The 22,208-nt window shown below is 54.6% G+C and overlaps 7 protein-coding genes across 7 annotated transcripts; 4 read left to right on the forward strand and 3 right to left on the reverse strand.

Annotated features, from left to right (window-relative positions):
- The first annotated feature begins 339 nt into the window (after window positions 1-339).
- Window positions 340-1,203, forward strand: P153DRAFT_319244 (uncharacterized protein). Its single transcript, XM_033665080.1, has 4 exons — window positions 340-491; window positions 547-612; window positions 721-786; window positions 848-1,203. The coding sequence occupies exons 1-4, from the start codon at window positions 361-363 to the stop codon at window positions 897-899; spliced, it is 315 nt and encodes a 104-aa protein (XP_033522423.1). The 5' UTR covers window positions 340-360; the 3' UTR covers window positions 900-1,203.
- P153DRAFT_405277 (uncharacterized protein) lies at window positions 970-3,558 on the reverse strand (the record flags this gene model as incomplete). Its single annotated transcript, XM_033672010.1, has 3 exons — window positions 970-1,718; window positions 1,782-3,090; window positions 3,153-3,558. 3 exons carry the CDS (start codon window positions 3,556-3,558, stop codon window positions 1,331-1,333), a joined length of 2,103 nt encoding a protein of 700 aa, XP_033522424.1. The 3' UTR covers window positions 970-1,330.
- Window positions 3,559-4,045: 487 nt separating this feature from the next.
- P153DRAFT_432445 (uncharacterized protein) lies at window positions 4,046-5,813 on the forward strand (the record flags this gene model as incomplete). Its single annotated transcript, XM_033672971.1, has 4 exons — window positions 4,046-4,112; window positions 4,161-4,607; window positions 4,656-4,918; window positions 5,006-5,813. 4 exons carry the CDS (start codon window positions 4,046-4,048, stop codon window positions 5,696-5,698), a joined length of 1,470 nt encoding a protein of 489 aa, XP_033522425.1. The 3' UTR covers window positions 5,699-5,813.
- A 929-nt stretch (window positions 5,814-6,742) lies between these two features.
- P153DRAFT_367936 (two-component osmosensing histidine kinase) lies at window positions 6,743-11,388 on the forward strand. Its single transcript, XM_033668388.1, has 5 exons — window positions 6,743-8,057; window positions 8,108-10,722; window positions 10,776-10,907; window positions 10,971-11,261; window positions 11,330-11,388. Exons 1-5 carry the CDS (start codon window positions 7,163-7,165, stop codon window positions 11,354-11,356), a joined length of 3,960 nt encoding a protein of 1,319 aa, XP_033522426.1. The 5' UTR covers window positions 6,743-7,162; the 3' UTR covers window positions 11,357-11,388.
- Window positions 11,389-12,024: 636 nt separating this feature from the next.
- P153DRAFT_367937 (succinate dehydrogenase-like protein membrane anchor subunit) lies at window positions 12,025-12,794 on the reverse strand. The gene is made up of 3 exons (XM_033668389.1): window positions 12,485-12,794; window positions 12,267-12,386; window positions 12,025-12,206 (listed from the first exon to the last, which is right to left on the reverse strand). Exons 1-3 carry the CDS (start codon window positions 12,760-12,762, stop codon window positions 12,041-12,043), a joined length of 564 nt encoding a protein of 187 aa, XP_033522427.1. The 5' UTR covers window positions 12,763-12,794; the 3' UTR covers window positions 12,025-12,040.
- Window positions 12,795-13,027: 233 nt separating this feature from the next.
- P153DRAFT_367939 (uncharacterized protein) lies at window positions 13,028-14,765 on the forward strand. The gene is made up of 4 exons (XM_033668390.1): window positions 13,028-13,355; window positions 13,410-13,487; window positions 13,545-14,239; window positions 14,298-14,765. Exons 1-4 carry the CDS (start codon window positions 13,065-13,067, stop codon window positions 14,686-14,688), a joined length of 1,455 nt encoding a protein of 484 aa, XP_033522428.1. The 5' UTR covers window positions 13,028-13,064; the 3' UTR covers window positions 14,689-14,765.
- Window positions 14,766-17,407: 2,642 nt separating this feature from the next.
- Window positions 17,408-18,506, reverse strand: P153DRAFT_47244 (uncharacterized protein). Its single transcript, XM_033673218.1, has 3 exons — window positions 18,046-18,506; window positions 17,843-17,947; window positions 17,408-17,787 (listed from the first exon to the last, which is right to left on the reverse strand). Exons 1-3 carry the CDS (start codon window positions 18,369-18,371, stop codon window positions 17,694-17,696), a joined length of 525 nt encoding a protein of 174 aa, XP_033522429.1. The 5' UTR covers window positions 18,372-18,506; the 3' UTR covers window positions 17,408-17,693.
- Window positions 18,507-22,208: the final 3,702 nt, after the last annotated feature.

The following is a 22,208-nucleotide window of genomic DNA, read 5'->3' on the forward strand; positions in this document are numbered from 1 at the left end:
AAGGATGCCCTCACCTTACATATTGATGAGTCCCCTGGATCCTATTGCTTAACCTGCTGTACTCAGTACAGTATCTGCATCAAAGGTACACTCATTCCTACATATTCGACGAAATCACCAAACACCATGAACACTCCTACACCAGCCAGCCTCTGCAACATGCACTGCCCACTTGTTGGCCGTCCACAAGAGCTTCCCAGCGCGCCAAAATCACATGACCATCAATGACGCATCCCATGCAGTCCAAGCTCTCCCAAATCCTCAAACCGAGGACCATCACCACCCATCACACCACCACCCTAACTCCCATAAACCCGACCTTCCCCATCCCCCCCAATTCCCCCCCACAAAACCGCCACAATGCTCCGCACATCCATCATCAAGAGCGCCCGCGCCGTCGCCGCCCCGCGCTACTTCTCGGCGTCCGCGCTCCGCATGGCTGAGGGCTCAACGGGCTCGGGAATCTCGCGCGCTACCGGCTCTGCGGGCGGGTAAGTTGTCCAATCCATATGTATGGGAAGGGTAGAGTGCTGATGGGTTGTCCAGCGATGCGTTCACCAAGCGCGAAGCTGCGTCTGAGGAGCTGTACATCCGCCAGGAAGAGAAGGCAAAGTACGTCTTATCACCACCCCTCCACCATACCATATCTACCACGCATCACCTCGCGAAGAACCCCTACGCACGAGAAAAAAGTATACAAGAAATACTGACGTACCACAGGCTCCTCGCCATCAAGGAGAAGCTCAAGCAGCAGAGACAGCACATTGAGGATCTGGACAAGCACATGTTAGCCCCCCCACTTCCCGCGGGCGTTTAGAACCGGAATTGGCACTGACATATCCCACAGCGACGACGTGATCAAGGAGGGCGAGTCCTCGGGCCAGGGCGAGCAAAAGTAAGCACGACCCCAGTGCGACCATGGGAATATATATACATGTACAAACAGCTTCGGGCTGACCCGTTCGGTCTCGTCTAGCTACTGAAAACGTGACAAAAAAACACGTTCAATGAATTCTTTCTGAGTCCACGAAATTGCCATGATTTGGGTCAGAGTGTAGACCGAAAGCGAAAAGTGTGTTCATTCTCGTTTTCCAAATTTTTCCTGACTAACGAGATTGCTATGATATGGGTTAAAAGTTGTAAATGCAGATCGATTGACATGTGTTCGTTCTCGTTTTCCAATACATACCATTTCTTAAACATACACACATACTTACTATCCTTCAATCTGCCCAACACACTGACGCCATCAAACGCCCATGCGTGCAATCAATTACCCATGCGACTGCTCAAACGCTACATACCCCCTCAGAGCAAGACCAAAAGCCCCTTACCGCCCACCCCTAAAACTGCGATAAAAGTCCTCCGTCGGATCCGTCCCCAAACCATTCCAGCCATTAGCGCCCACACGCTGACTCTCCCTCTGCGCCTTATTAATCTTATCCTGGAGCTGCGAGGCACCAGAATCGATGAGCTGGAGCTGGGACAACTGGGTGTTGAGGACGCGAACGACCTTTGTCAACTGCGGGGATGGCATTAGCGCTATTCTTGCAGTTCCACGGACGGACGGGGGGTTTAACGACAAGGGACTTACCGGATCGTCAGGCTTGCCTGTCTTGCTGAGGGTCTGGGATGTGGAGTTGATCTCCTCGATCATCTCGGTGAGGTCCTTGTTCAGCTCGTTGAGGCGGTCTTGGAGTTTCTCGGCGAGTTTGTATCTGTTTCTCGCTATTAGTTTTCTGGAATACTTTTTTTATCTGGGAAAGTAGAGGTCAACATACGTCCGCTCGCGCTCCTGATCAGGTCCACGCAAGCCATCCGACTTCCCGCTCACGCCGTGCATCTTCATAAGGTTCTCAATCTCCTTCTCGTAGCGGTCGAGGTACGAGTCGAGCTCCTGCTGGTTCTCTTCCATCATAGTGAGCTGCCTCTCGACCTCAGTCGCGTCGCGTTCGGCCTGGAACGTCTTCGAGTAGAGCTGGCGGACCTTGTCCGAGTTTTCGACGAGAGCGCGGTCCCATTGCGCGACTGTCTCGGCCTGGGATTGGAATTCCTTTTGGTATTTTGACAGGTCGGCGGCCCATCGCGTGATGATCTCGTCCATGCTCTTGTTCTTCAGACGGGACTGGGCGGATGGGGCAGGCCCGGCAGTGGAGGCTCCCAGTCCGGCTGCTGTAGACCCTCCTGTCGTGCCTGGAGCTGTGGCAGGAGCGCCGGGCTGAGTAGTGGATGTGGGTGTGGATGCTGACGGTTGTGCAGCGCTGGCCGCAGGCTTCGCTCCACCCAGGCCGCCGAACATGCTCGGCGCAGTGCTTGTTGATGTTGGAGTCCCCGAAGCAGCGGGCGTAGAGCTAGCACCTCCAAGACTGGGGAATAGTGATGGGGCGGGTGCTGCCGTCGTGGGAGCTCCACTTGTCGCTGGTGTGCTTCCGGGCGTGGATGCAGCAGGTTTGCTGGAGTTGAACAAACCGCCCGCAGGAGCACCTGCGCTTGATGTTGCGCCACCAAATAAGCCACTCGTAGGAGCTGCTGAGGATGTTGCGCCCCCAAACAAACCACTCGTAGGGGCTGCTGAAGATGTCGGGGCTGGCTTGTCTCCACCCAGTCCCCCCAGACCCATGGAAAACCCGGAAGCGGCTGGAGGCTGTGAGGAAGCTGGCTGTGCAGCTGGTGTTGGTCCCACGTTGAACCCAGGGGGCTTGCTTGCCGGAGTAGTGCTGCCTAGGTTTCCGAACATTGACGGCTTGGGTGTGTCTTGGGTGGCAGACGGCGCTGCCTGGTTTCCACCGCCAAAAAGACCTGTTGGCGCAGGGGAAGCAGTCTTGGTCGCGTCATTGGATGCGCCTGCAGTGCCGATGTTGAAAAGACTCGTGCCGGGCGCGGAGCTGCCCAGAGGCTTTGCGGCTGGCGTGGCTCCAAACAGACTCGGTGTAGCAGCGGAGGTGGTCGCTGCTGGCTTCGCACCGCCAAAAAGGTTCCCCCCAGCCTGGTTCTGGCCGAACAGACCAGGGCCAGGAGGGGCGCCAGCGGGGGTGGTCGAGGGGAGGGAGAAGGCCGACTTGGGCGCGGGCGTCGCAGCCGGGGCTGATCCTGTTGCGCAGCGTCAGTTCAGGTCTGGAATGTGTGAGTAGACAGCTCCTTCGCATGCTTACCAGCTGTGCCAAAACCGAACGAAGACCCAGAACTCGGAGCGGCTCCACCTGTCGCAGTGCCGAAGAGCGTGGGCTTGGACGTCTGCGTCTGGGGCTTGCCAGCGGCGCCGAAGCCAGAGAAGGAGGGCGTCGTCCCAGAGCTTGCGGGCGCGGCTGCTGGGGTTTGGCCAAAGAGACCGCCGGGCTTGGGCGCAGCCGGCGTGGTGGAAGCGCCGCCGAAGAGAGAAGAGCCCGCGGTTGCGCTGCCGCCGCCGCCGCCAAAAAGACCTCCGGCAGCGGGCGTGCTTGCGCCGGTGCTCGTAGGGTTTGCGGCGCCAAAGAGAGGAGCGGCTGCCGCAGACGAGCTGGCGCCGAACAAAGGCTTGTTGTTCGGCGTGTTGCTGCCCGGATTGAAGTTGAAGGCCATGTTGCGCGGTCGGGGAGGAGTGAGCTGGGGGCACTGTGAGCTATGCTGTGCTGGGCGGTGTGCTTGGACGAGGAAGCTGTTTACATGGGCTGGGCCGCGTTCAAGGATGCGCAATTGGTGTTTGGGCGTGTCGCGACGAGAAAACGAACACGGTCTGGCAAGCGCAGGACCAACGGTGGCAATCTGAAATGACGCGGGAGCTTCACGTCTGCGTCTTCGTCTTCGCGTCTTTCACCGCGTCAAGACGGCTGCAGCCAAAAGTTGAGCAAACAAAGCTAACGGCTGCAGCACGTGACGATAAGTGCGACGCTCCAGACCATCCCCGCTGTGTCTGGAACTCGACTACGACACATTACAAGACGATAGGCGCCCTTGCACTGTCACGCTCCCGCTCTCGAATTGTTCGCTCGTCCTACACACTGCACTCTCCGCCTGTCTCAAGCCAAGGCTCCCAAGACCTTCTCCAGAGCTTCCACGCGAGCTCAACATGACGGACGAGCTGGCTCCACCCCGCAAGAGCGTCGAACTCGAGGACCCTGGTGCCAGAGAGCTCGGTATGTCCAGCTCTACGTCCCCACCATCATGCCTAACTGTATCAGTAGTGGAAGAGTCGAGCGACGAGCACTTCTCCGACGCCTCCGAAGGCCGCGCTGGCCAGATCCGCAGGTCAGATGCGACTTCGCCAATTCCAATCACACGGGTTGAGCGCGTAGACGACGAGCCCAGCCATGGCGAGGTGCCTGGAACAGATGCATACCAGAAGAGGACACAGGACGCCGTGCCTGACGAGGTCGAGATCATCCCTGACGGCCTCAGAAGCCGCAGCACATCGCGCGTCAGCATGAGTGACCGACCCCTTACGCCTGGAGGAGCCGATCGTCCCCTGACGCCTGGAGGAACGCCTATCCCCAAGACGGTCGTGGAGAGGATCGATGACGAGCCCTCTCACGGTGAGGTTCCTGGTACACTTGCCCACCAGCTGCGTCTTGCAGACGCCGAGCCCGACGTCATCGTAAAGGTCCCTCAGCCTACAGCGCGAAAGAGCCAAGGTACGTAGGGCATTTCTTATGCTTCCCTGCGTGCATTGACGGAAGAAGGGTCGCCAACCTCGAGTGACAGGTCTCCCGTAATTCCAGACGACCCAGAGGACGCGGATGAGTTTGGCTTCAACGAGCCGGAGCCGCCTGGCAATGCGGATGACGACGACGGGTTTGGCGATTTTGATGAGTTCGAGGAGGGTGGGGAAGGAGATGACGATTTTGGGGATTTCGATGACGGGTTTCAGCAAGGCGAAGAGGCAGAGACTTCATTTGACGGATCCCCTGATCAACCTCCTGTACCTGCCCCCTCACCAGGTCTTGTAAGTTGCTACTACTCTAGCCCAATCCTACAGCTGTTTAAACCAAGCCAGTTGCAGTGATGTCTTGACTAACTTGGACATGTACAGCCCGTCCTGGACTTTGATCAACTCTCCTCAATTGAACATAGCATCACCGCAACACAACCCTACATTGATGAAATATACCCATCGCTACGAGACATACCCAGCATATCTGCCACAGCTGAGGATACGCGATCTACATTCCTGTCCGAGCGGAGTCGGTCGTTATGGACACAGCTTGTAGCCCCACCACCCCTACAGCCTCCCGACTGGGTACGCTCTCGCATACGGCGGCTCTTCCTCGTCTCGCTCGGCGTACCAGTCGATCTCGACGAGATTCTGCCAGCGTCGAAACAAAAGAAGCTCATTCTTCCGTCTATATCCATTTCCAGTGAGAAATCGCCTCGCCCCTCAGCAGACGGACGCAACCCGCTGGGGCGAGTCAAGAAGGAAAACGCATCCTCAACGTCTGTGGACTCATCAAACTCAAAGACAGAGAGGAAACGAAAAGGGCCTCCGGCACCTCCAGACTTCGATGTTAGCTCGACAACAATGTTGTGTGCAACGACGGATGCTGCGCTACAAAACTTCACGGTGGAGGAGTTACAGGCGCATGTGGAGAAGCTGAAGGGGCTGCAGGAGAGGGCAAACGAGGTGTTTGAGTACTGGCAGAAACGCTTGGAGAGCGCGTTGGGGGACAAGGATGCATTCGAGCAGGTTATTGAAAGTTTGGTCGCGCATGCGAAGAAGCTAAGGTAGTAAACTTTTTAGATAGACACACAGTTATGGAGGGGGTAATGACGTATGACGACGGGGTCTGGCAACCATATGAAACACTGCACATAAAACAATGCGGTGTAACCCTCGAGACTCGACTTGACGGTGAGCAGCACAGTACTGGAGATAGACGCGGTGAAGCGCAGTAGTCCCGATTCGCTTGGATAGACACGTCCGCCTGCTCCACTCAACGCTACCAAACGTCCAAGGAGATTCCCGGAGACCCTGAGATGCGAGTAGCGCCGCGCGCTCGCCTGCACGATGGATGGTCGTGCTTCCCAAACGGTATAGTGTCCCGTCATGCCACCAGCTACCTACCTACCCCACCTTGTGAGGAAGGTGGGCACATGAACGTAAAGGTGGCCGCCGACGAGATGATGACGCCGTGGCAGAGACGATCAAACAGGAGCGCCGTATGTCAACAGGACGTGGCTGGGGTAAGATTGCGTGGCCATACTCAGGCTTGGATCTGTCATGTGGGAAATTCGACACCGGCCCAAAAGCGCGCAGCGTGGAGGGGCAATCTGCCGGGTGAAGCGGACGGACGGTGAGAGGAAATTCCTCGTGTTGTGGTGGAGACGCGAGGCCGCCCGTGGCAAATTACCCCTATTTGCTGTCTATACGGCCGCCGCCCTGCATGCTGTTCGGCTTGTTTGTGAGCTAAAACGGCCTGCTGTCTTGGGCCTCGAGATCAACCGATAGCAGCTTCTATCGGCGTTCCAAGGCGGACACCTCATCTCACTGCTGCCCGGGAGAGCTGTGCAGGAGCGGCATGACGTCTTGGCCAGCCGTTGTGGTAATGAGCGTTGCCAACGTTGGAGTGCACCATGGTCATGTTGTGTAGGCGGCCGGGTGGTTCATGACGCGCCGTGCCGGCAACATGATGTACCTAGTAGCATACTTTGAGCACAATGGCTCCGAGGACTGGAGCTAGGGGCGTACTCGCTACTGTTAGGCTCAGCCGTGACAGGTGTGAATTGGCGAGGTGCTTTTTGGGTGCAGCGAGTACAGCGAGTGCAAGCATATCGGCGATCCTGGTCGACTTCCCATTGCACTGCAGCGCCGCTCACCTCGTTCACACCCTCTTGCATCTTCCCTGTCTCGGCGCGTGAAGAGTGAAGCAGCGCGTCACATCCACACATTCTCCCTCTGCTCGCTGCCACGCCTGTCCCGCCTCGCCTCACGCACTGCTCAGCAAGAGCCGCCAGCTCTGTACCGCCTGTGCCCAATCGTGGCGCCATCCCTCGCGGGGGACTCCTTCTCACTCTGACATCGCCTAGCACAGAGCCATCCCGTCGCCTCGTGATAAGTCTCTGCTTCCTCCTCCCGACACGCGCTGCTCTGTCCCCGCCCTCTGCTCCTCGATCCACGTAGCTGAGCGCCTGTATCCCTGCCCGTCCCCAATGCGCATCTAGCACGCCGCCAGCATCCCATCTCGCCGTAGCGATGACCGCCGAAACATATGTCGGGCTCGCAGACTTCATCAAGAACCTCGCCAGAGCCCACGATCCCTCCCACGAGCCCTCGTTCCAGGTACAGAGTGCCGCAAATGGAGCAAAGGCTGCTGGTTTAGTCCTGCCGGGGCCAGACTGTGCAGAGAAGACACAGCTCGAGCAGGAGCTGGCTGCCCTTGCGACGAGGATAGAGTTCCTCGAACACAAGAGTGATGTCGTCGTCCATCACCCAAGTCTCCCCATGACACCGGCGGGCGAGCCCCCGGAGAATGGCCTCGTCTACACGCCCACAGGCGCCTTGCGCACCACCAACGGCCCGCCTGACCGTCGCGGCTCGATCAAGGAGCGCGCCGTCTGGGTCAACAACTGGCTGGCCGCGAAGGAGTCGAACGGCGACCCCGAAGTGCCTGCCGCTGCCCTTACCGAGGAACAGCTCAACTACCTACGCGACCACCTGAACAAGCAAGCCGAGCAGATCAAGAACCAGCGCGAGCACATCGATAACCTCGGCGCCGAAGTCAACAAGCAACTGAACAGTCAAAACATGGCCTTTGAGCATGGTATCGAGGACATTGGCGCCCTGAAGCGGGAGCTCGGCAAGCATCAGCAGGCCAACCTCGCTTTCCAGAAAGCCCTGCGAGAAATTGGAGCCATTGTTACAGCCGTTGCTATGGGTGACCTGAGCAAGAAGGTTCTGATACATGCTAAGGAAATGGACCCGGAAATCACTCTCTTCAAACGTACGATCAATACCATGGTGGACCAGTTGCAAGAGTTCGCCAGTCAAGTCACATTCCTAGCCCGAGAGGTCGGCACTGAGGGCCGTCTCGGCGGCCAAGCCAACTTGCCAGGGGTTGCTGGCATTTGGGCAGAGTTAACAGATAGCGGTATGTATAATTAAGGTTCTCCAATCGGGCCGTTTTCTAACGTTGGGCAGTCAATGTTATGGCCAAAAACCTTACCGAACAGGTGCGAGAAATCGCCGTAGTCACCACTGCTGTCGCCCATGGCGATTTGAGCCGCAAGATCGAGCGTCCAGCGCGAGGAGAGATTCTTCAACTGCAACAGACGATCAACACCATGGTGGACCAACTTCAATTATTTGCAACTCAAGTAACAAAAGTGGCCAGGGATGTCGGTACAGAAGGCAAACTTGGTGGTCAGGCTGAAATTGCTGGGGTCAAGGGCATGTGGAAAGAGCTGACAGTCAACGTGAACGCCATGGCACAAAACCTCACAACTCAAGTGCGAGACATAGCACAAGTGACAACCGCCGTCGCACAAGGAAACCTGACTCGAAAAGTCGAAGCAGAATGTAAAGGTGAAATCTTGGAACTCAAGAATACGATCAATCGCATGGTGGACCAATTGCAGCAATTCGCTCATGAAGTAACGAAGATTGCGAGAGAAGTCGGATCGGAGGGACGTCTGGGTGGACAGGCTACAGTACATGGGGTCGAGGGTACTTGGAAAGACCTGACTGAAAATGTCAACGGTATGGCCATGAATCTGACGACCCAGGTGCGAGAGATTGCCGAAGTCACAACAGCCGTCGCAAGGGGAGATCTCAGCAGGAAAGTCAAGGCCGAGGTTCAGGGTGAGATTCTGTCTCTCAAGATCACCATCAACACCATGGTAGACCGTTTGAACACGTTCGCTCAAGAGGTTAGCAAGGTCGCGCGCGAGGTCGGTACTGACGGTATTCTGGGCGGACAAGCGCAAGTCGACAATGTTGAGGGCAAGTGGAAGGATTTGACCAACAATGTCAACACCATGGCCCAGAACCTGACATTGCAAGTACGAAGTATTTCGGAGGTCACCCAGGCCATCGCCAAGGGAGACATGAGCAGAAGAGTGCACGTGGACGCCGAGGGAGAAATTCGACTTCTCAAAGACACCATCAACGACATGGTTATGCGACTCGATGAATGGTCGCTTGCTGTGAAGCGCGTCGCTCGCGATGTGGGCGTCGACGGAAAGATGGGTGGTCAGGCAGATGTTCGAGACATTGATGGACGTTGGAAAGAGATCACAACCGACGTCAACACGATGGCGCAGAATCTCACATCTCAAGTGCGTGCGTTTGGCGACATCACAAATGCTGCCATGGAGGGCAAGTTCACACAGATTACGGTCGAGGCCTCAGGTGAGATGGACGAACTGAAGAGGAAGATCAACCAGATGGTGTCCAGTCTGCGAGAGAGTATCCAGAGGAACACGGCAGCCAGGGAAGCAGCCGAACTGGCCAATAAGACCAAGTCCGAGTTCCTGGCGAATATGTCGCACGAAATCCGAACGCCTATGAACGGTATCATCGGAATGACGCAGCTCACCCTCGACACTGATCTCACTCACGCGCAACGTGAGATGCTTACCATTGTGCACAACTTGGCCGGTCAACTGTTGACCATCATCGACGACATTCTCGATATCAGCAAGATCGAAGCGAACCGTATGGTTATGGAGGAGATTCCGTTCTCAATGCGCGGAACCATCTTCAACGCGCTCAAATCTTTGGCTTCAAGAGCGAACGAGCGGAAATTGAATCTCGCGTACGACGTTTCCTACAAGATACCCGATTACGTTATTGGCGATTCCTTCAGGTTGAGGCAAATCATTCTGAACCTCGTTGGCAACGCCATCAAATTCACCGAGCATGGAGAAGTCAAGGTAGCCATCTCCATGGCTGCAGATCAGGAGTGCGGCCCAGACCACTACGTGTTCCAGTTCGCTGTATCTGATACCGGTATCGGTATTCGTGGCGACAAGCTCAACCTCATCTTCGACACGTTCCAGCAAGCCGACGGTTCGACAACTAGGAAGTTTGGTGGTACTGGACTTGGTTTGTCTATCTCCAAGCGCCTTGTTACCCTTATGGGTGGTCGTATGTGGGTTGAGTCTGATTTCGGCAAGGGCAGTGTCTTTTACTTCACATGCAGAGTTCGTCTTGGAAACACCGACTGGACTGCGATCCGGCCTCAGCTCCTGCCGTACAGCAAGCACACAGTGCTCTTCGTTGATCAGGGCCATACCAACTTCTCTGAAGAGGTCATTGACCACCTGAAGACTCTCGACCTCGTCCCAATGGTCGTCCACTCAGTTGAGGAAGTACCATCATCAGCCAAGAGGACCGAGATGCCATTTGACTGTGTCATTGTTGACAACGACAACACGGCTCGCGAACTCCGGATTGCCGAGCGTTTCAAGTACATTCCGCTTGTTATGCTGACGCCGAGGGTGTCGATCAGCCTCCGATCTGCGCTCGAGAACGGTATCTCAAGCTACATGACTACGCCTTGTCTCCCCATCGACTTGGGTAACGCGCTTGTTCCTGCTCTCGACGGTCGGGCTGCGCCACTTGTATCAGACCACTCCAAGTCGTTCAACATTCTCCTTGCCGAGGACAACGCTGTCAACCAGAAACTTGCTGTCAGGATTCTGGAGAAGTACCACCACAGGGTTACTGTGGCGAACAACGGTCTCGAAGCATATGAGCACATCCAGAAGAAGCGATACGACTGTGTGCTCATGGACGTGCAGATGCCTGTCATGGTAAGTTTTTGTATGTTCTAGTGATATCCGAGCCTTGCTAACAGTTCCAACAGGGTGGTTTCGAAGCAACCGCAAAGATCCGCGAGTGGGAACGTGAAAACGGCATCCAGTCCACGCCCGTCATCGCGCTGACTGCCCACGCCATGGTGGGCGATCGCGAGAAGTGTCTCGCAGCCCAGATGGACGTAAGTCTATTGCGCCCCCATCTATCCCCGTCACAAAAGCCAGATTAGCTAACCCCACACCAGGACTACCTCTCCAAGCCCCTCCGCCAAAACCAGCTCATCCAGACCATCCTCCGGTGCGCAACGCTCAGCAACTCCCTCTACGAACACGAGCAGCGCCAGCACGCCCTGGCAACACCCGACATCAACCTCCCCGGCGGCGGCGGGTCCTCGAAGAGCGCCGGCGGCACGCCCAAAGCCAGGCCGCCGCCGCGCCGACCCGGTATCGAAACGCGCGGCTTCACGGACCGGGGCGGCGGCGGCGATAGTCCTAGGCTGCTGGCGGTAGACCAAACCGAGGGGTCTATTGAGAGGGTGAGTGATTCATTCAACCCGCCGACTAAGCGTAGACGCGTAGGTGACTAATGTCTGTTTGTCATTAGTTGCTTTTGAGGAGCCATAGTAGTTAGGAACTCTGTGCTGGTGTTGGTGGGGGTGGTGGTGGTGATTGTGGTGGTGGGAAGGGGGCGAGGGGCATGCAGAGGGAGTGAGAAAATGTATACAAGGTTGTGGGTGTGCGTTGATCAGTGGTTGGGGGCATGGGTATACCTGGTTTGGAGTGGAGTGGAGGGGAAGGGGGAAGTGCAGATGAGGAATCGACACGGTTTCTTTCCTCTCTTTCTTTCCTCTCGTTTCTCCTTGTTTTGTTTGGCGTTTTCGCGTACCGTTTTTTGGGGGAATTTGATGGCGGGGCAGGGGGAGGGGCGGGGTTTGGTTGGTGCCTTTTCTTTCCAACTCTCGTACACGGTTCTTTGTTGGGTGTTTACTGTCTTGTCTTGTCTTGTCTGTCTGCATATGTGGAGTTTTTGCTGGTCAGGGGCGCCTCTTTTAGGACAACGTATGTAGCTTGGTCTGAGCAATGGATGGAGGTCTTTTTGAGCTTTTTTTTTTTACTTGACTGGCTTGATTGCTTGATGTGAATTGTTTTGTTGATGTTTGATCGCCCTTGTGTACATTCACTCCGTCTACATAAACGATATCACACTCACAACTTGTCATGTCACATGTGCCTACTCATAGACGGTATTTGTACGTTGAAATCAATAGACATAGAATTGCTTATATTTACTTTTCCCACCTTCCGAAAACATCATCTACGCACGCCAAAGCCTCACAACAGCCTCAGTAACACCCACATCATTCGTCTCAAACGAGTACAAAGCGACGCCCGTAGCGAGCGTCGCAGCACGGAGTGCCCACATAGCAGCGGTGCGAACTTTGGGCACGCGGGCCTTGGGGAAGTAATCGATGATACATGATCTGTGGAGTAGTGGTGTTAGCCCTACACGGGTTCCATATATCTGTGTACGGGTGGCATACTCAAAGCCAATGTGCGAGTGGACGACCAGCAGGGCGCAGAGAATCGAGTCGGTGACGGGGTTCAGTGAGCCTGCGGCGAAGGGCGCGATGGTTAGGGGGACGAGGCCGGCTGAGACGATTCTGGTGCGAGCGTCAGTCCAGTCCAGTCCAAATATATCTTTTCCATGCAATTGGCCGTGCGGATCTCTCCAGCCAACCTGGGGGAGGGTCAAACGCACCTCTCGAAGCTCCAGTGGTAGCTGCCGTGGGTCGGCGATGCTTCGGGCACGGGTGTCGGGTCGTTTGCGGTGCCAACGACGGACTGGGGCAGCGGGGGCAGGATCTGGGTGCGCTGCGTGGCGTGGAAGGCGGCAATGCGTGTCGACTTCTGGGGAGCGGCGCGCTCGAGGTGCTGGAGGGCTGGTCGGTTGATTGCGGAGGCCGTGAGGGTCGACAGCATGCGCTGCGAGGCGGCGGGGGCCTGCCTCACGAAGCCGGGGCGCATCAGAGAGGCCATTGCGAGGACGGTGCAGTCGGGGACGGAGGGAGGGGAGAATGAGAGGGCGGAGATGCGGGATGGACTTGTACTGCTCGACACTGGCACTGACGTTCTTCCCTCGGTTGCACTGCTGACGTTCAAGCGCCGCTCATTGGCCTGCGGTGGGAGCCGGGACGTCACGTGAGGGGCAGTGACAAGCAGTTTTCGAACACCACGACGGCGGCCCACGCAGCAGCTTGCAGACGTCCACGCACGACACCCATCACCGCCCCCCGCCCCCCCGCCATTCCCATCCCCTCCCGCCACAGCGAGCTGACGCAATGGCTTCCCGGCAGCTCGCCCTCAACCTGCAGCGGAGCATGCGCTCCCGCGCCGCCATCAGCGCCGTCAAGAGCCAGAAGTCGTCGGCCTTGACACGGGGCCTGGCGACGCCCGTCAGCTACGGCTCCAAGACGGAGTCGACGACGCTCGGCAACGGCTTCACCATTGCCACGGAGCACTCGCCGTGGGCCCAGACGTCGACGGTCGGCGTGTGGATCGATGCGGGCAGCCGCGCCGAGACGGACAGCACCAACGGCACTGCCCACTTCCTCGAGCACCTGGCCTTCAAGGTACCGCCCCGCGCCCGCCCCGCCGCCTGAGCCTCCGCTAACGCCCCGCGCCAGGGCACCCAGAAGCGCACGCAGCAGCAGCTGGAGCTGGAGATTGAGAACATGGGCGGCCACCTCAACGCCTACACGTCGGTATGTGCACGCTGCGGGGGGGACTTGTGCCGAGAGCCGCCATTGACGCCCTGACAGCGCGAGAACACCGTCTACTACGCCAAGGCCTTCAACAACGACGTGCCCGCCGCCGTCGACATCCTGTCCGACATCCTGCAGAACTCCAAGCTCGAGCCCCAGGCCATTGAGCGCGAGCGCGACGTCATCCTGCGCGAGCAGGAGGAGGTCGACAAGCAGCTCGAGGAGGTCGTCTTCGACCACCTGCACGCCACCGCCTACCAGGGCCAGTCGCTCGGCCGCACCATCCTCGGCCCCAAGGAGAACATCCAGAGCATCCAGCGCGCCGACCTCGAGACGTACATCAAGACAAACTACACGGCCGACCGCATGGTGCTTGTTGGTGCTGGCGGTGTCCCGCACCAGCAGCTCGTCGACCTCGCCGAGAAGTACTTCGCCAGCCTGCCGTCCGAGCCCCAGGACTACTCCGCCAAGAGCATCGCCGCCGAGCAGAAGAAGAAGCCCGACTTCATTGGCTCCGAGGTCAGGCTCCGCGACGACACCATGGGCACGGCCAACATCGCCATTGCCGTCGAGGGTGTCAGCTGGAGCGACCCCGACTACTTCACCGCGCTGGTCACACAGGCCATTGTCGGCAACTGGGACCGCGCCATGGGCACCTCGGCCTACCTTGGCAGCAAGCTCAGCAACTTTGTCTCGCAAAACAACCTGGCCAACAGCTTCATGAGCTTCTCCACCAGCTACTCGGACACTGGGTACGTCTGACCCAATTCATAATTCAATCTAAAAAAAATTGCTAACAACCAACCCCAGTCTCTGGGGAATCTACCTCACCAGCTCCAACGTCACCCAACTCGACGACCTCGTCCACTTCACCCTCCGCGAATGGTCCCGCCTGTCCATGAACGTCACCTCCGCCGAAGTCGAGCGCGCAAAAGCCCAACTCAAGGCCTCGATCCTGCTCGCCCTCGACGGCACCACGGCCGTCGCAGAGGACATTGGCCGCCAGATCGTCACTACCGGTCGCCGGTTATCCCCCGAGGAGGTCGAGCGCGTCGTCGGCCGCATCAGCGAGAAAGATGTCATGGCGTTTGCGAGGAGCAAGCTTTGGGACCGTGATGTGGCTATTTCGGCGGTTGGCCAGATTGAGGGTTTGTTTGATTACAATCGTATTCGGAATGATATGAGTAGGATGATCTCGTAGGGGAAGTTGGGTGCGTAATTGTGTGGGTGGAAGTGGATGTGGAAGTGGAAGTGGAGGTGTAGATGGATGGAGAGATGGATGGAGAGATGCAGAGATGCAATGGCAACTGTATTTTGTGTACACTTAGCTGAATATCATATTGAAACATCTTTTTGGTTCTCTTGCTGCCTTTTTTTTGGTGGGGTGTGTTTCTTTCTTGATGGGTTTTGTGAGGTTAGGTGGGGGGGTAGGGTGGGGTGATGTATGGGAGAGTCGAAGGGGGGGAGATGGGTTGTATGTGGTTTTGCTGGGTTATTGAGTTGGCTTGTTGTTCTGAATCCAGGCTGAGGGGTATGGCATGGTGGTTGGTAGTTAGTAGTTTGTGATTAGGTGGTTGATGGGAGTAACTGAATCAATCAATCAATCCAGTTTGTTGAACACACAGAGTATAACGTGCTTGATACAAACTACACTACACGGAGAAAATATGTAGAATACCTGGACCCTTATAAACAGATACACATACACAGAGAACGTATTATAAGTTCCTTCTTTCCCCTCCTGTGGCATCGCAGGGTGCTTGGGATGCGCGATACGTTACTATTCACATCGTTCTCTTGTTAGATGGATGTGTGTATGTATATAGGAGGTATAAACTATGACTGCTTGTCATATTCCTGCCCTGAACTGTATTCCCAAACCACGCTTCAGGACATGGAGCACCTCAATCTTCAAGTCACGAAGGAAACGAGTACCCATCTCCATTACTACTCCCACCACTATAGCTGCATGGCATATCCCTCTTGCTAACTACCTCCTCACTCTCCTGAATAGCACTGTATCATCTACCAACACCCTTATACACCGTACCTACATCCCTCAACGCCGCACGCGCAAGAACCTCTCAAGACACAAATCTAAGGACCAAGACAAGGCTTCTGAACGTTCGGCAAGCGGTTGTTAGGAGACGATTTGACACTCTCACAGCGTGCTTTCCCTGCTGGATTCTGCGTGTAAAGTAATGCTGGATGGAATCAAGTCTCATACCGCATTCGTCCGTTTGTTTGTAGGAAAACAAGACTGGCTGGTTTACTCTGTTTTGTTTTATTTTGTTTTGTTTAATTGGTATATATGGACGTGGATATTCTGGGATTTATGAATAGGATGTATGGTGCTTGTGGGTGTTGGGTAGGCAGGTTTTGTCATCATGGGGGGTTTGTCATCATGGAGTGTTTGTCTCGTGGTGATGGGATGGTTGGTGGTTGGTGATCGATTGTAGGGTGGCGCGTTTTTGGGGTTGGATTTGGGTGGGCGTTGGACTTGGGTGAGAGGTTGTGTTTTGTATGTGTATGTGTACGTGTATGTATGTGTATGCAAGTCACCCTTTACGGTTGAACACGTCTACATTCTGCTCGTCCCTACCCATCCGTCAACCACTCAATCGAGAGAGGAAAAAGATGGAACACGACCAAACCACGTGGCATTAATCTAACGTGCCCCGTTGTCCTGGTACCCTTCCGAAGATTATCGAGTATGTATGCATCCTGCGGATTGAATCGAGCATTGGACTTTGCTTGACCCTGTCTGACCGTCTGGCCCACCCACCACAACCGTTATCGTGACAATACCCATAACAACAACAACGCCGCGACAAGCCCACATCACGCCACACACACACACAAATACACATACACCACCTACCTAGGTACCTACCAACCAACTCGGACAGTCTCCCACGCGCGCAGCCCCCACCCCATCTCCGAGTAACCAAAGCAAAGCACCGACAAAAACGCACGGATGAGCCCCCTTGCCCCATTTATTTGCGAGAAAAAAAAATAGACCACAAAAGTCATCCGCTGTCACGTCCTTTCTCTCGGTTCGATCCGATCTCTCGCTCTCGCTCGCGCGCGGCCATGTGCGGAAGGCGGAAGAGGCGTCACGTCAGGGTAGCTCTTAATTTTATGCATTGGTATGACCGGGAGAGAGAAAGTGGGTAAGGTAAGGGTAGGTAGGTGGGGTTTGGCGTTTCTCGCTGTCGCCGGTGCGCGAGGAGCCTCAAATTATGGGCCTGGCATATCATATGCAATGCAGGCGCTGCATGTGGTAAACGGGGACGCGTCACAATTTGCCCGCGGCTGGTTTGGGGCATGTGTGTGGATTTCAGGAGGGTGAGTTGTTTTGATTCGGGCGTGGGGATGCTGGAAGGGGAAGGTGGCGGTGTGTAGGACGGAGTGGAAAAACTGCAGTGTCGCTATTTGCTGAGCGATGGGGCTCTTTTGCTCGCCGAATGACTCGCCAATAGTCGGTAAGGATGCGTTGTTGGACAGCCTATGCTTGTTGCTGCATGATAGCAAGCTGTGAGCATGCAGCTGCGTGGTTTGAGTAACGTTGATGCATTTGAGTGATGTTGGTATATTTCAGCTGATTGATCAACGATACTACTGCCTGTTCTACCGGAAGCTTGGTCATGTGACGGCTGACCCGATCGACATCACTGCCAGTGTTATTGATTCAAACCAATTGTCGGCACCTCCAGGGTGCCATGGATATTTGCCAATTGCAGATGTAAACTTCATATGATATCTCAAAATCTCAGGCCAAAATGCCACATATAGATTTATACTCCTGAAACGCCGATATTGCCATGTCCCAACCAACGTTGACGGGATCAGAAAAGTGTGTGGGCGCGGTACGCTCCGCACGTGATTATGCGAAGAAAATGTATAGGCTCGGCGAGGCCTGATCCAAAAGTGTTGCCGAATTTAGTGGGAATGTGGTAAGACAGAAGCCATTGTGCCGAAGAAATGTAATGAAAAACGCCAGTTTGCCGGCCCCGTGTCGCTATGCAACGCTCATAAACGCGATGGATTTTGGTGGTATGCTGAGAGGAAACCGGGTTGAATGATGTGCGGGATGAAAGGTCATCATGAGTGGTTTCGTAATGTGGATTGGGTTGGTCCAGGCAAACGCCTCGATGATGCAGAGGATTCTAGCCTGTCAGAATGTGGAGAGGGCGCCTGCAACGATCATTTGATAATTCGTCCTTTGCCTTTGCCCTTGGCGCCTTTGCCAGCGCCGGACGAGGTGATTTTGCTTGTCTGCATGAGCTCGCCAATGTATCTAAGGCGCGTCAGAGAGGGTTCGAAACACATATTGATGGCGAGGAAAGACTCACGATTGGAGGAACTTGTTACCGCCCTCGAGCTTCTCGTGTTCCGACTTGACGACTTCTACACGATCGACAATCTCCAGAAGGCTAGCTTGTAAGGCTTTGGCTTGTCTAAAAATGCGGTCAGTGAACTGCACAAAGTATCATCCATATGTGAGTAGTGATGCGGAGAGGGTCTCGTGAGGGATGCGACTGTTGGAGCGACTTACTCTATTAACGCCTGTCGAGCATCTTCACCCATCTTGTGGATCTCTTCGCTGCTTCTTCTGGGGCTCATTGTACGAGCGTCGCCATCGTCGTATTCTTCTTCTTTGAGTTCGACATTTGGACTATCGCGCGGTATTATTATGGTACCGCTCGATTTCCTGCTTCCAAGACGGGGTCGTGGTTGGAGCGTGGGGTCGCCTCTTGAACCTTCCTGGTCGTTGATGTCGATAGATGAGGTTGAGGAGGTGGTCGACATATCGTCAGGATACGAGACGTGCTCAATAGCAGTCGGGTAGGGAGTAATCGTGACCTGTGGCTGTCTGAACATGTCAGGAACGGTAGGAGAATAGGTCAGGTTGATGAGTTGTAGAGTGGAGGTTTGAACTGTCGGCAAGAGGCGGCCGTTGGATCAAGTGGTCGAGCGCCAAGAGGGAATAGTGGATGCAGGGTGTTGTCGAAGATGCTAAGCTGCCCACGGCCAGTGCGCTAGCCTTTGATTACAAGGGGGTGCTTTCAAGGGTCCCTGAGTACAGGCAGAAAATCGGATGTCCCTGCGTGAATAAACTGGGGCCGAGAGAACTGAAGAGGGATCGTGAGCAGAAGGAAGCTGGACGGAATACGACGATGATGGTTAGCCGAGCCGAAAACCTCGTGGTGTGGCTGCAGAATGGTGGTCAGGCCCGAGGAAACGTCGATGGTGGCTTAGAGCGGTGTGGAATGAGAAAAATATAATGCGAAGCGGATGCCGTTGTTTTTGTCGATTCATAAGAGGGTGGGGGGGGCTGGACAGGCGGTAACTAGGTGGTGAACATCTCACACAAGAACATTGGCGCTCTCCTTTGCAGGCTTCACTGGAGGAAGGCGTGCAGTCGGCTCCTGCCACCGATCGCCAAAAGTTGAGATCCCACATGACGTCGTCTTTCAACCAAAAGCAGCGAGATTGACGTTGACATCATGCCGAGTTTCCGGAAATATCCCTCGCACATCTCCCACCCCAGTATTGCTGACACCTCGAATTTTCATCTCCAATCATGCCCGCACCACCATGACAATGGCCATCTTGGCGAGCGACCTGTCAACACCCAGCAAACGCCTGCAGCCGTGTTGAAAGCCCCACCATAGTACATCCGCAAGCTCGTGTTGTTGAAACCCTCTGCTGGGAAAGCTCAAACCACACACGACGTTGGTGCTGCATCTATCGACGACTGACTTGATGGGTCAATGCATCACGCGCCCCCTCTGTTACACCATGTCAGGTTTGGGTGTTGATCCATCTATCCCTTGCCTTTCTGTTCCGTAGGCTACAGCCACAAACATACTGGATCGGCATATGGGTTGGACCCTGCGGCGCAAGCCTGTCTCTCGTCTCTGTCACTCCTGAATCGCCGTTGCACCTCCGTGGCCTCATTAGGCGGAAAGGATTCCTGTCCTCCGCTCGCAGAACTTACCCCCAACAGCTACTTGAGCCGTTTTCATCGTTGTAAAGCTCTGATCTATTTGGCAACGATGCCCTCAAGTCAAATGATGCTCTACATTTGTGTCTTGTACCATCATATGCACTGAGCAGTTGTTGGTTGTTGAGCCGGGCGAGCGACTCATGGACGAGCGAACCATATCGCTCATCAGAAAACATTCATCCGAGTCCCGCTACTCCGGGACGCACTGTGTCTTCACTTAAGCAGGGTTCTGTTTCCTTGGGTAACAAAGATCGTCAGGCGAATGACATCCCTTAATCCATGTATGGAACGCCTTCTCTTTTCAGCGGAACACCTCGTACCCAAAGCTGCTTTGAGTATTCTCGTATCGATGCTCCTACCGGTGAAGTCGAAATCAAAGGCCTTTGTCCCGACAGCCTGTGCTGACTTGGTGAAGTTACTATCGCATTCCTGCTCGGTGACGATCTCTCGGAACGTGAAGATACCCGGAACAGCGTCTACGACCGTTTCAGATTCTCTACTTTGCGCAACCCTGGGGTCGGGCCGAGGTGACACTCAGCAAGCATTCAGTTAGCATGGGCACCTGCTCGTCGTCATCACCCCGTACAGTTACATCGAAAACCGGGGTGGGGTTACGGGCAAAATATCAATGGTCGTTTGCAGTTCAAGTGACTCAATTCACCGACGATGTGCGCGTCTTAGTTGGAAGCGCGCTCTTGGTTAATCGAAATACCAGGAGCCAAGGAGTTGCAAAGTCTTGCCCATAACTTGACAACTACATCTAGGATTGGGATAAGAGTCTGGCGCCTAAAGAACTAACAGTATACGCCTTGCATGCGCTTGAGTAAACTTTATTTGTCTAGTTCTTCGGCTTGTAGGTGCCGTGAAGAACGCAGCTTACTTCCCGCTTTTACAGTTGACCAACAGGCGCGCTACTAAGATGAACATTTGTTGGAGATCTTTGCCGATTCATTTTGAGGCAATTGTACTCTCTTGTTTGTGTACGTACACACAGTAGATATGACGGGATAAGATGATGAAATCCCAGTATCTCGCAGGTCGATCGCATGTCCATGCTTTTTTACGGCATAGTTTCTATGAAGATCATCGGATTGAGCATGTCCACGTTCCCCGCGTTCAAACTTCATTGGCATTAGTACTCTCTCACGAAATGGCTTGCTAGGTTTAAACAGCCCTAGCTTTTTGGCATTCGTATATCCCATTAACTTCTCACGTTCACGGAGAGGCAGCACAGACCACTGCCACCGCGGTCTCAGTGGACATCATCCGAACAACTTACTTCCGTCATTCGTCACTCCCGCATATAAACGAACCATATTCAAAGAACAGGAGACCTCAACCGTGGATATGGGATAATACCTCGTATTCGGCGTTTCCTTAGCGACATGCAGCACGTGGTACCTGAGCTAGTTTACTGGTCTTGGGGTTCGCCGAGTTTCTTCTGCAGCAGCAACACCGGCCCGATTGAAAGCCATGGAAAGGCAAGGCGGTACAATCTGTAGATGGGATCTCTGTTGACTGACATCATAGCTACTTTTCTATATTGCTATTTCTCTAAGCAACCGGAGTAATCCACGGCTACAACGGAATTGACGGCAAATCATTTACTTCAGAGAATCCAAGGCTGCTGACGGCGATAGCTGGCGAGTATGATGTCAGGATCAGACCACTCTCGGGACAAGACTCTGGGAGTTGAAGAAATGTGTTTGCTAACGGGTGAGTCTTCCGCATGTAGATTGCCGGTCCTTTGTTTATCAAAATGTCAAACTACAGTCGAGAATACAAGAGCAAAGTGAACCATAATGAATGAAGAGATGAGAGACGGTAAGACTAATCACGACGCAACGTACGCGACGACGTTGCACTAGGACAAGCGAGCCAGAGTGCAGCTATCATATCTGAACTCGACAGTGATGATGGTGACCCAAACTGTATACGAGAAAGATAACCCGGAGGCCGAACATTGTACCTCTTCAAGCTTCACGACCTTGATAACGAGGAAGAACGTGGCTGACTCTAAAAGACTGCTGTATCCTCTATCCAGTTTGGAATGCGTCTACATGTGCTCTTGATGATATTCATCCTTACTGGAGGCGTGAAGGATGAGCAAATGTTTCGTTGAATTACTTACATGAAAGAAGAGCGCGCGAGTCGGGACGATCCGCTTGGTGGGTTTACGACATACTGTAGTCTACCGCAACTACTACTGCATAATACGAGTAACTTCCGCCGACTCGTCGTTCGCTTTCGTCCGGTCTGTTTAGCAACGCGTCAAGTAAATCCTTCGCGCTTCTGGGGCATTTCGGTGCAACTACGGCTCTGCTACCCTGCTTTGGTTTACGGTAGCTGTGTAGACAATTTTTCGTATAACGAGTCTTTCCCGTATATTGTGTCTTTGTTTCTTCTATCGTGAGCCATAGACGCCGAGAATTATATTGCACGCTGGTCTCATTGCGGAGTCGCTTCCGTAGGCGATGTCGTCATTGCCGACTCTAGCGTTTCTGGCCCAAGCGTAAGTTCTGGGCAAAACAACACGGTTTCTGCAGAGCTGTACGCGTTCAACGTTTTGTTCTAACATTTTTGCGGATCATTCGTGTCCAAGTCGCCGCCATCCGGATTTCTTACGTTTAATCGGTCCTGCACGTTCGCGATACAGTAACCATGCTTGGACTGTTCGAGATCTCTCTGCAACTCCTAGATTCACTCAA

The sequence above is a fragment of the Dothidotthia symphoricarpi genome (assembly GCF_010015815.1).
Source record: "Dothidotthia symphoricarpi CBS 119687 unplaced genomic scaffold P153scaffold_13, whole genome shotgun sequence".
In the NCBI taxonomy this organism is placed as follows: domain Eukaryota; kingdom Fungi; phylum Ascomycota; class Dothideomycetes; order Pleosporales; family Dothidotthiaceae; genus Dothidotthia; species Dothidotthia symphoricarpi.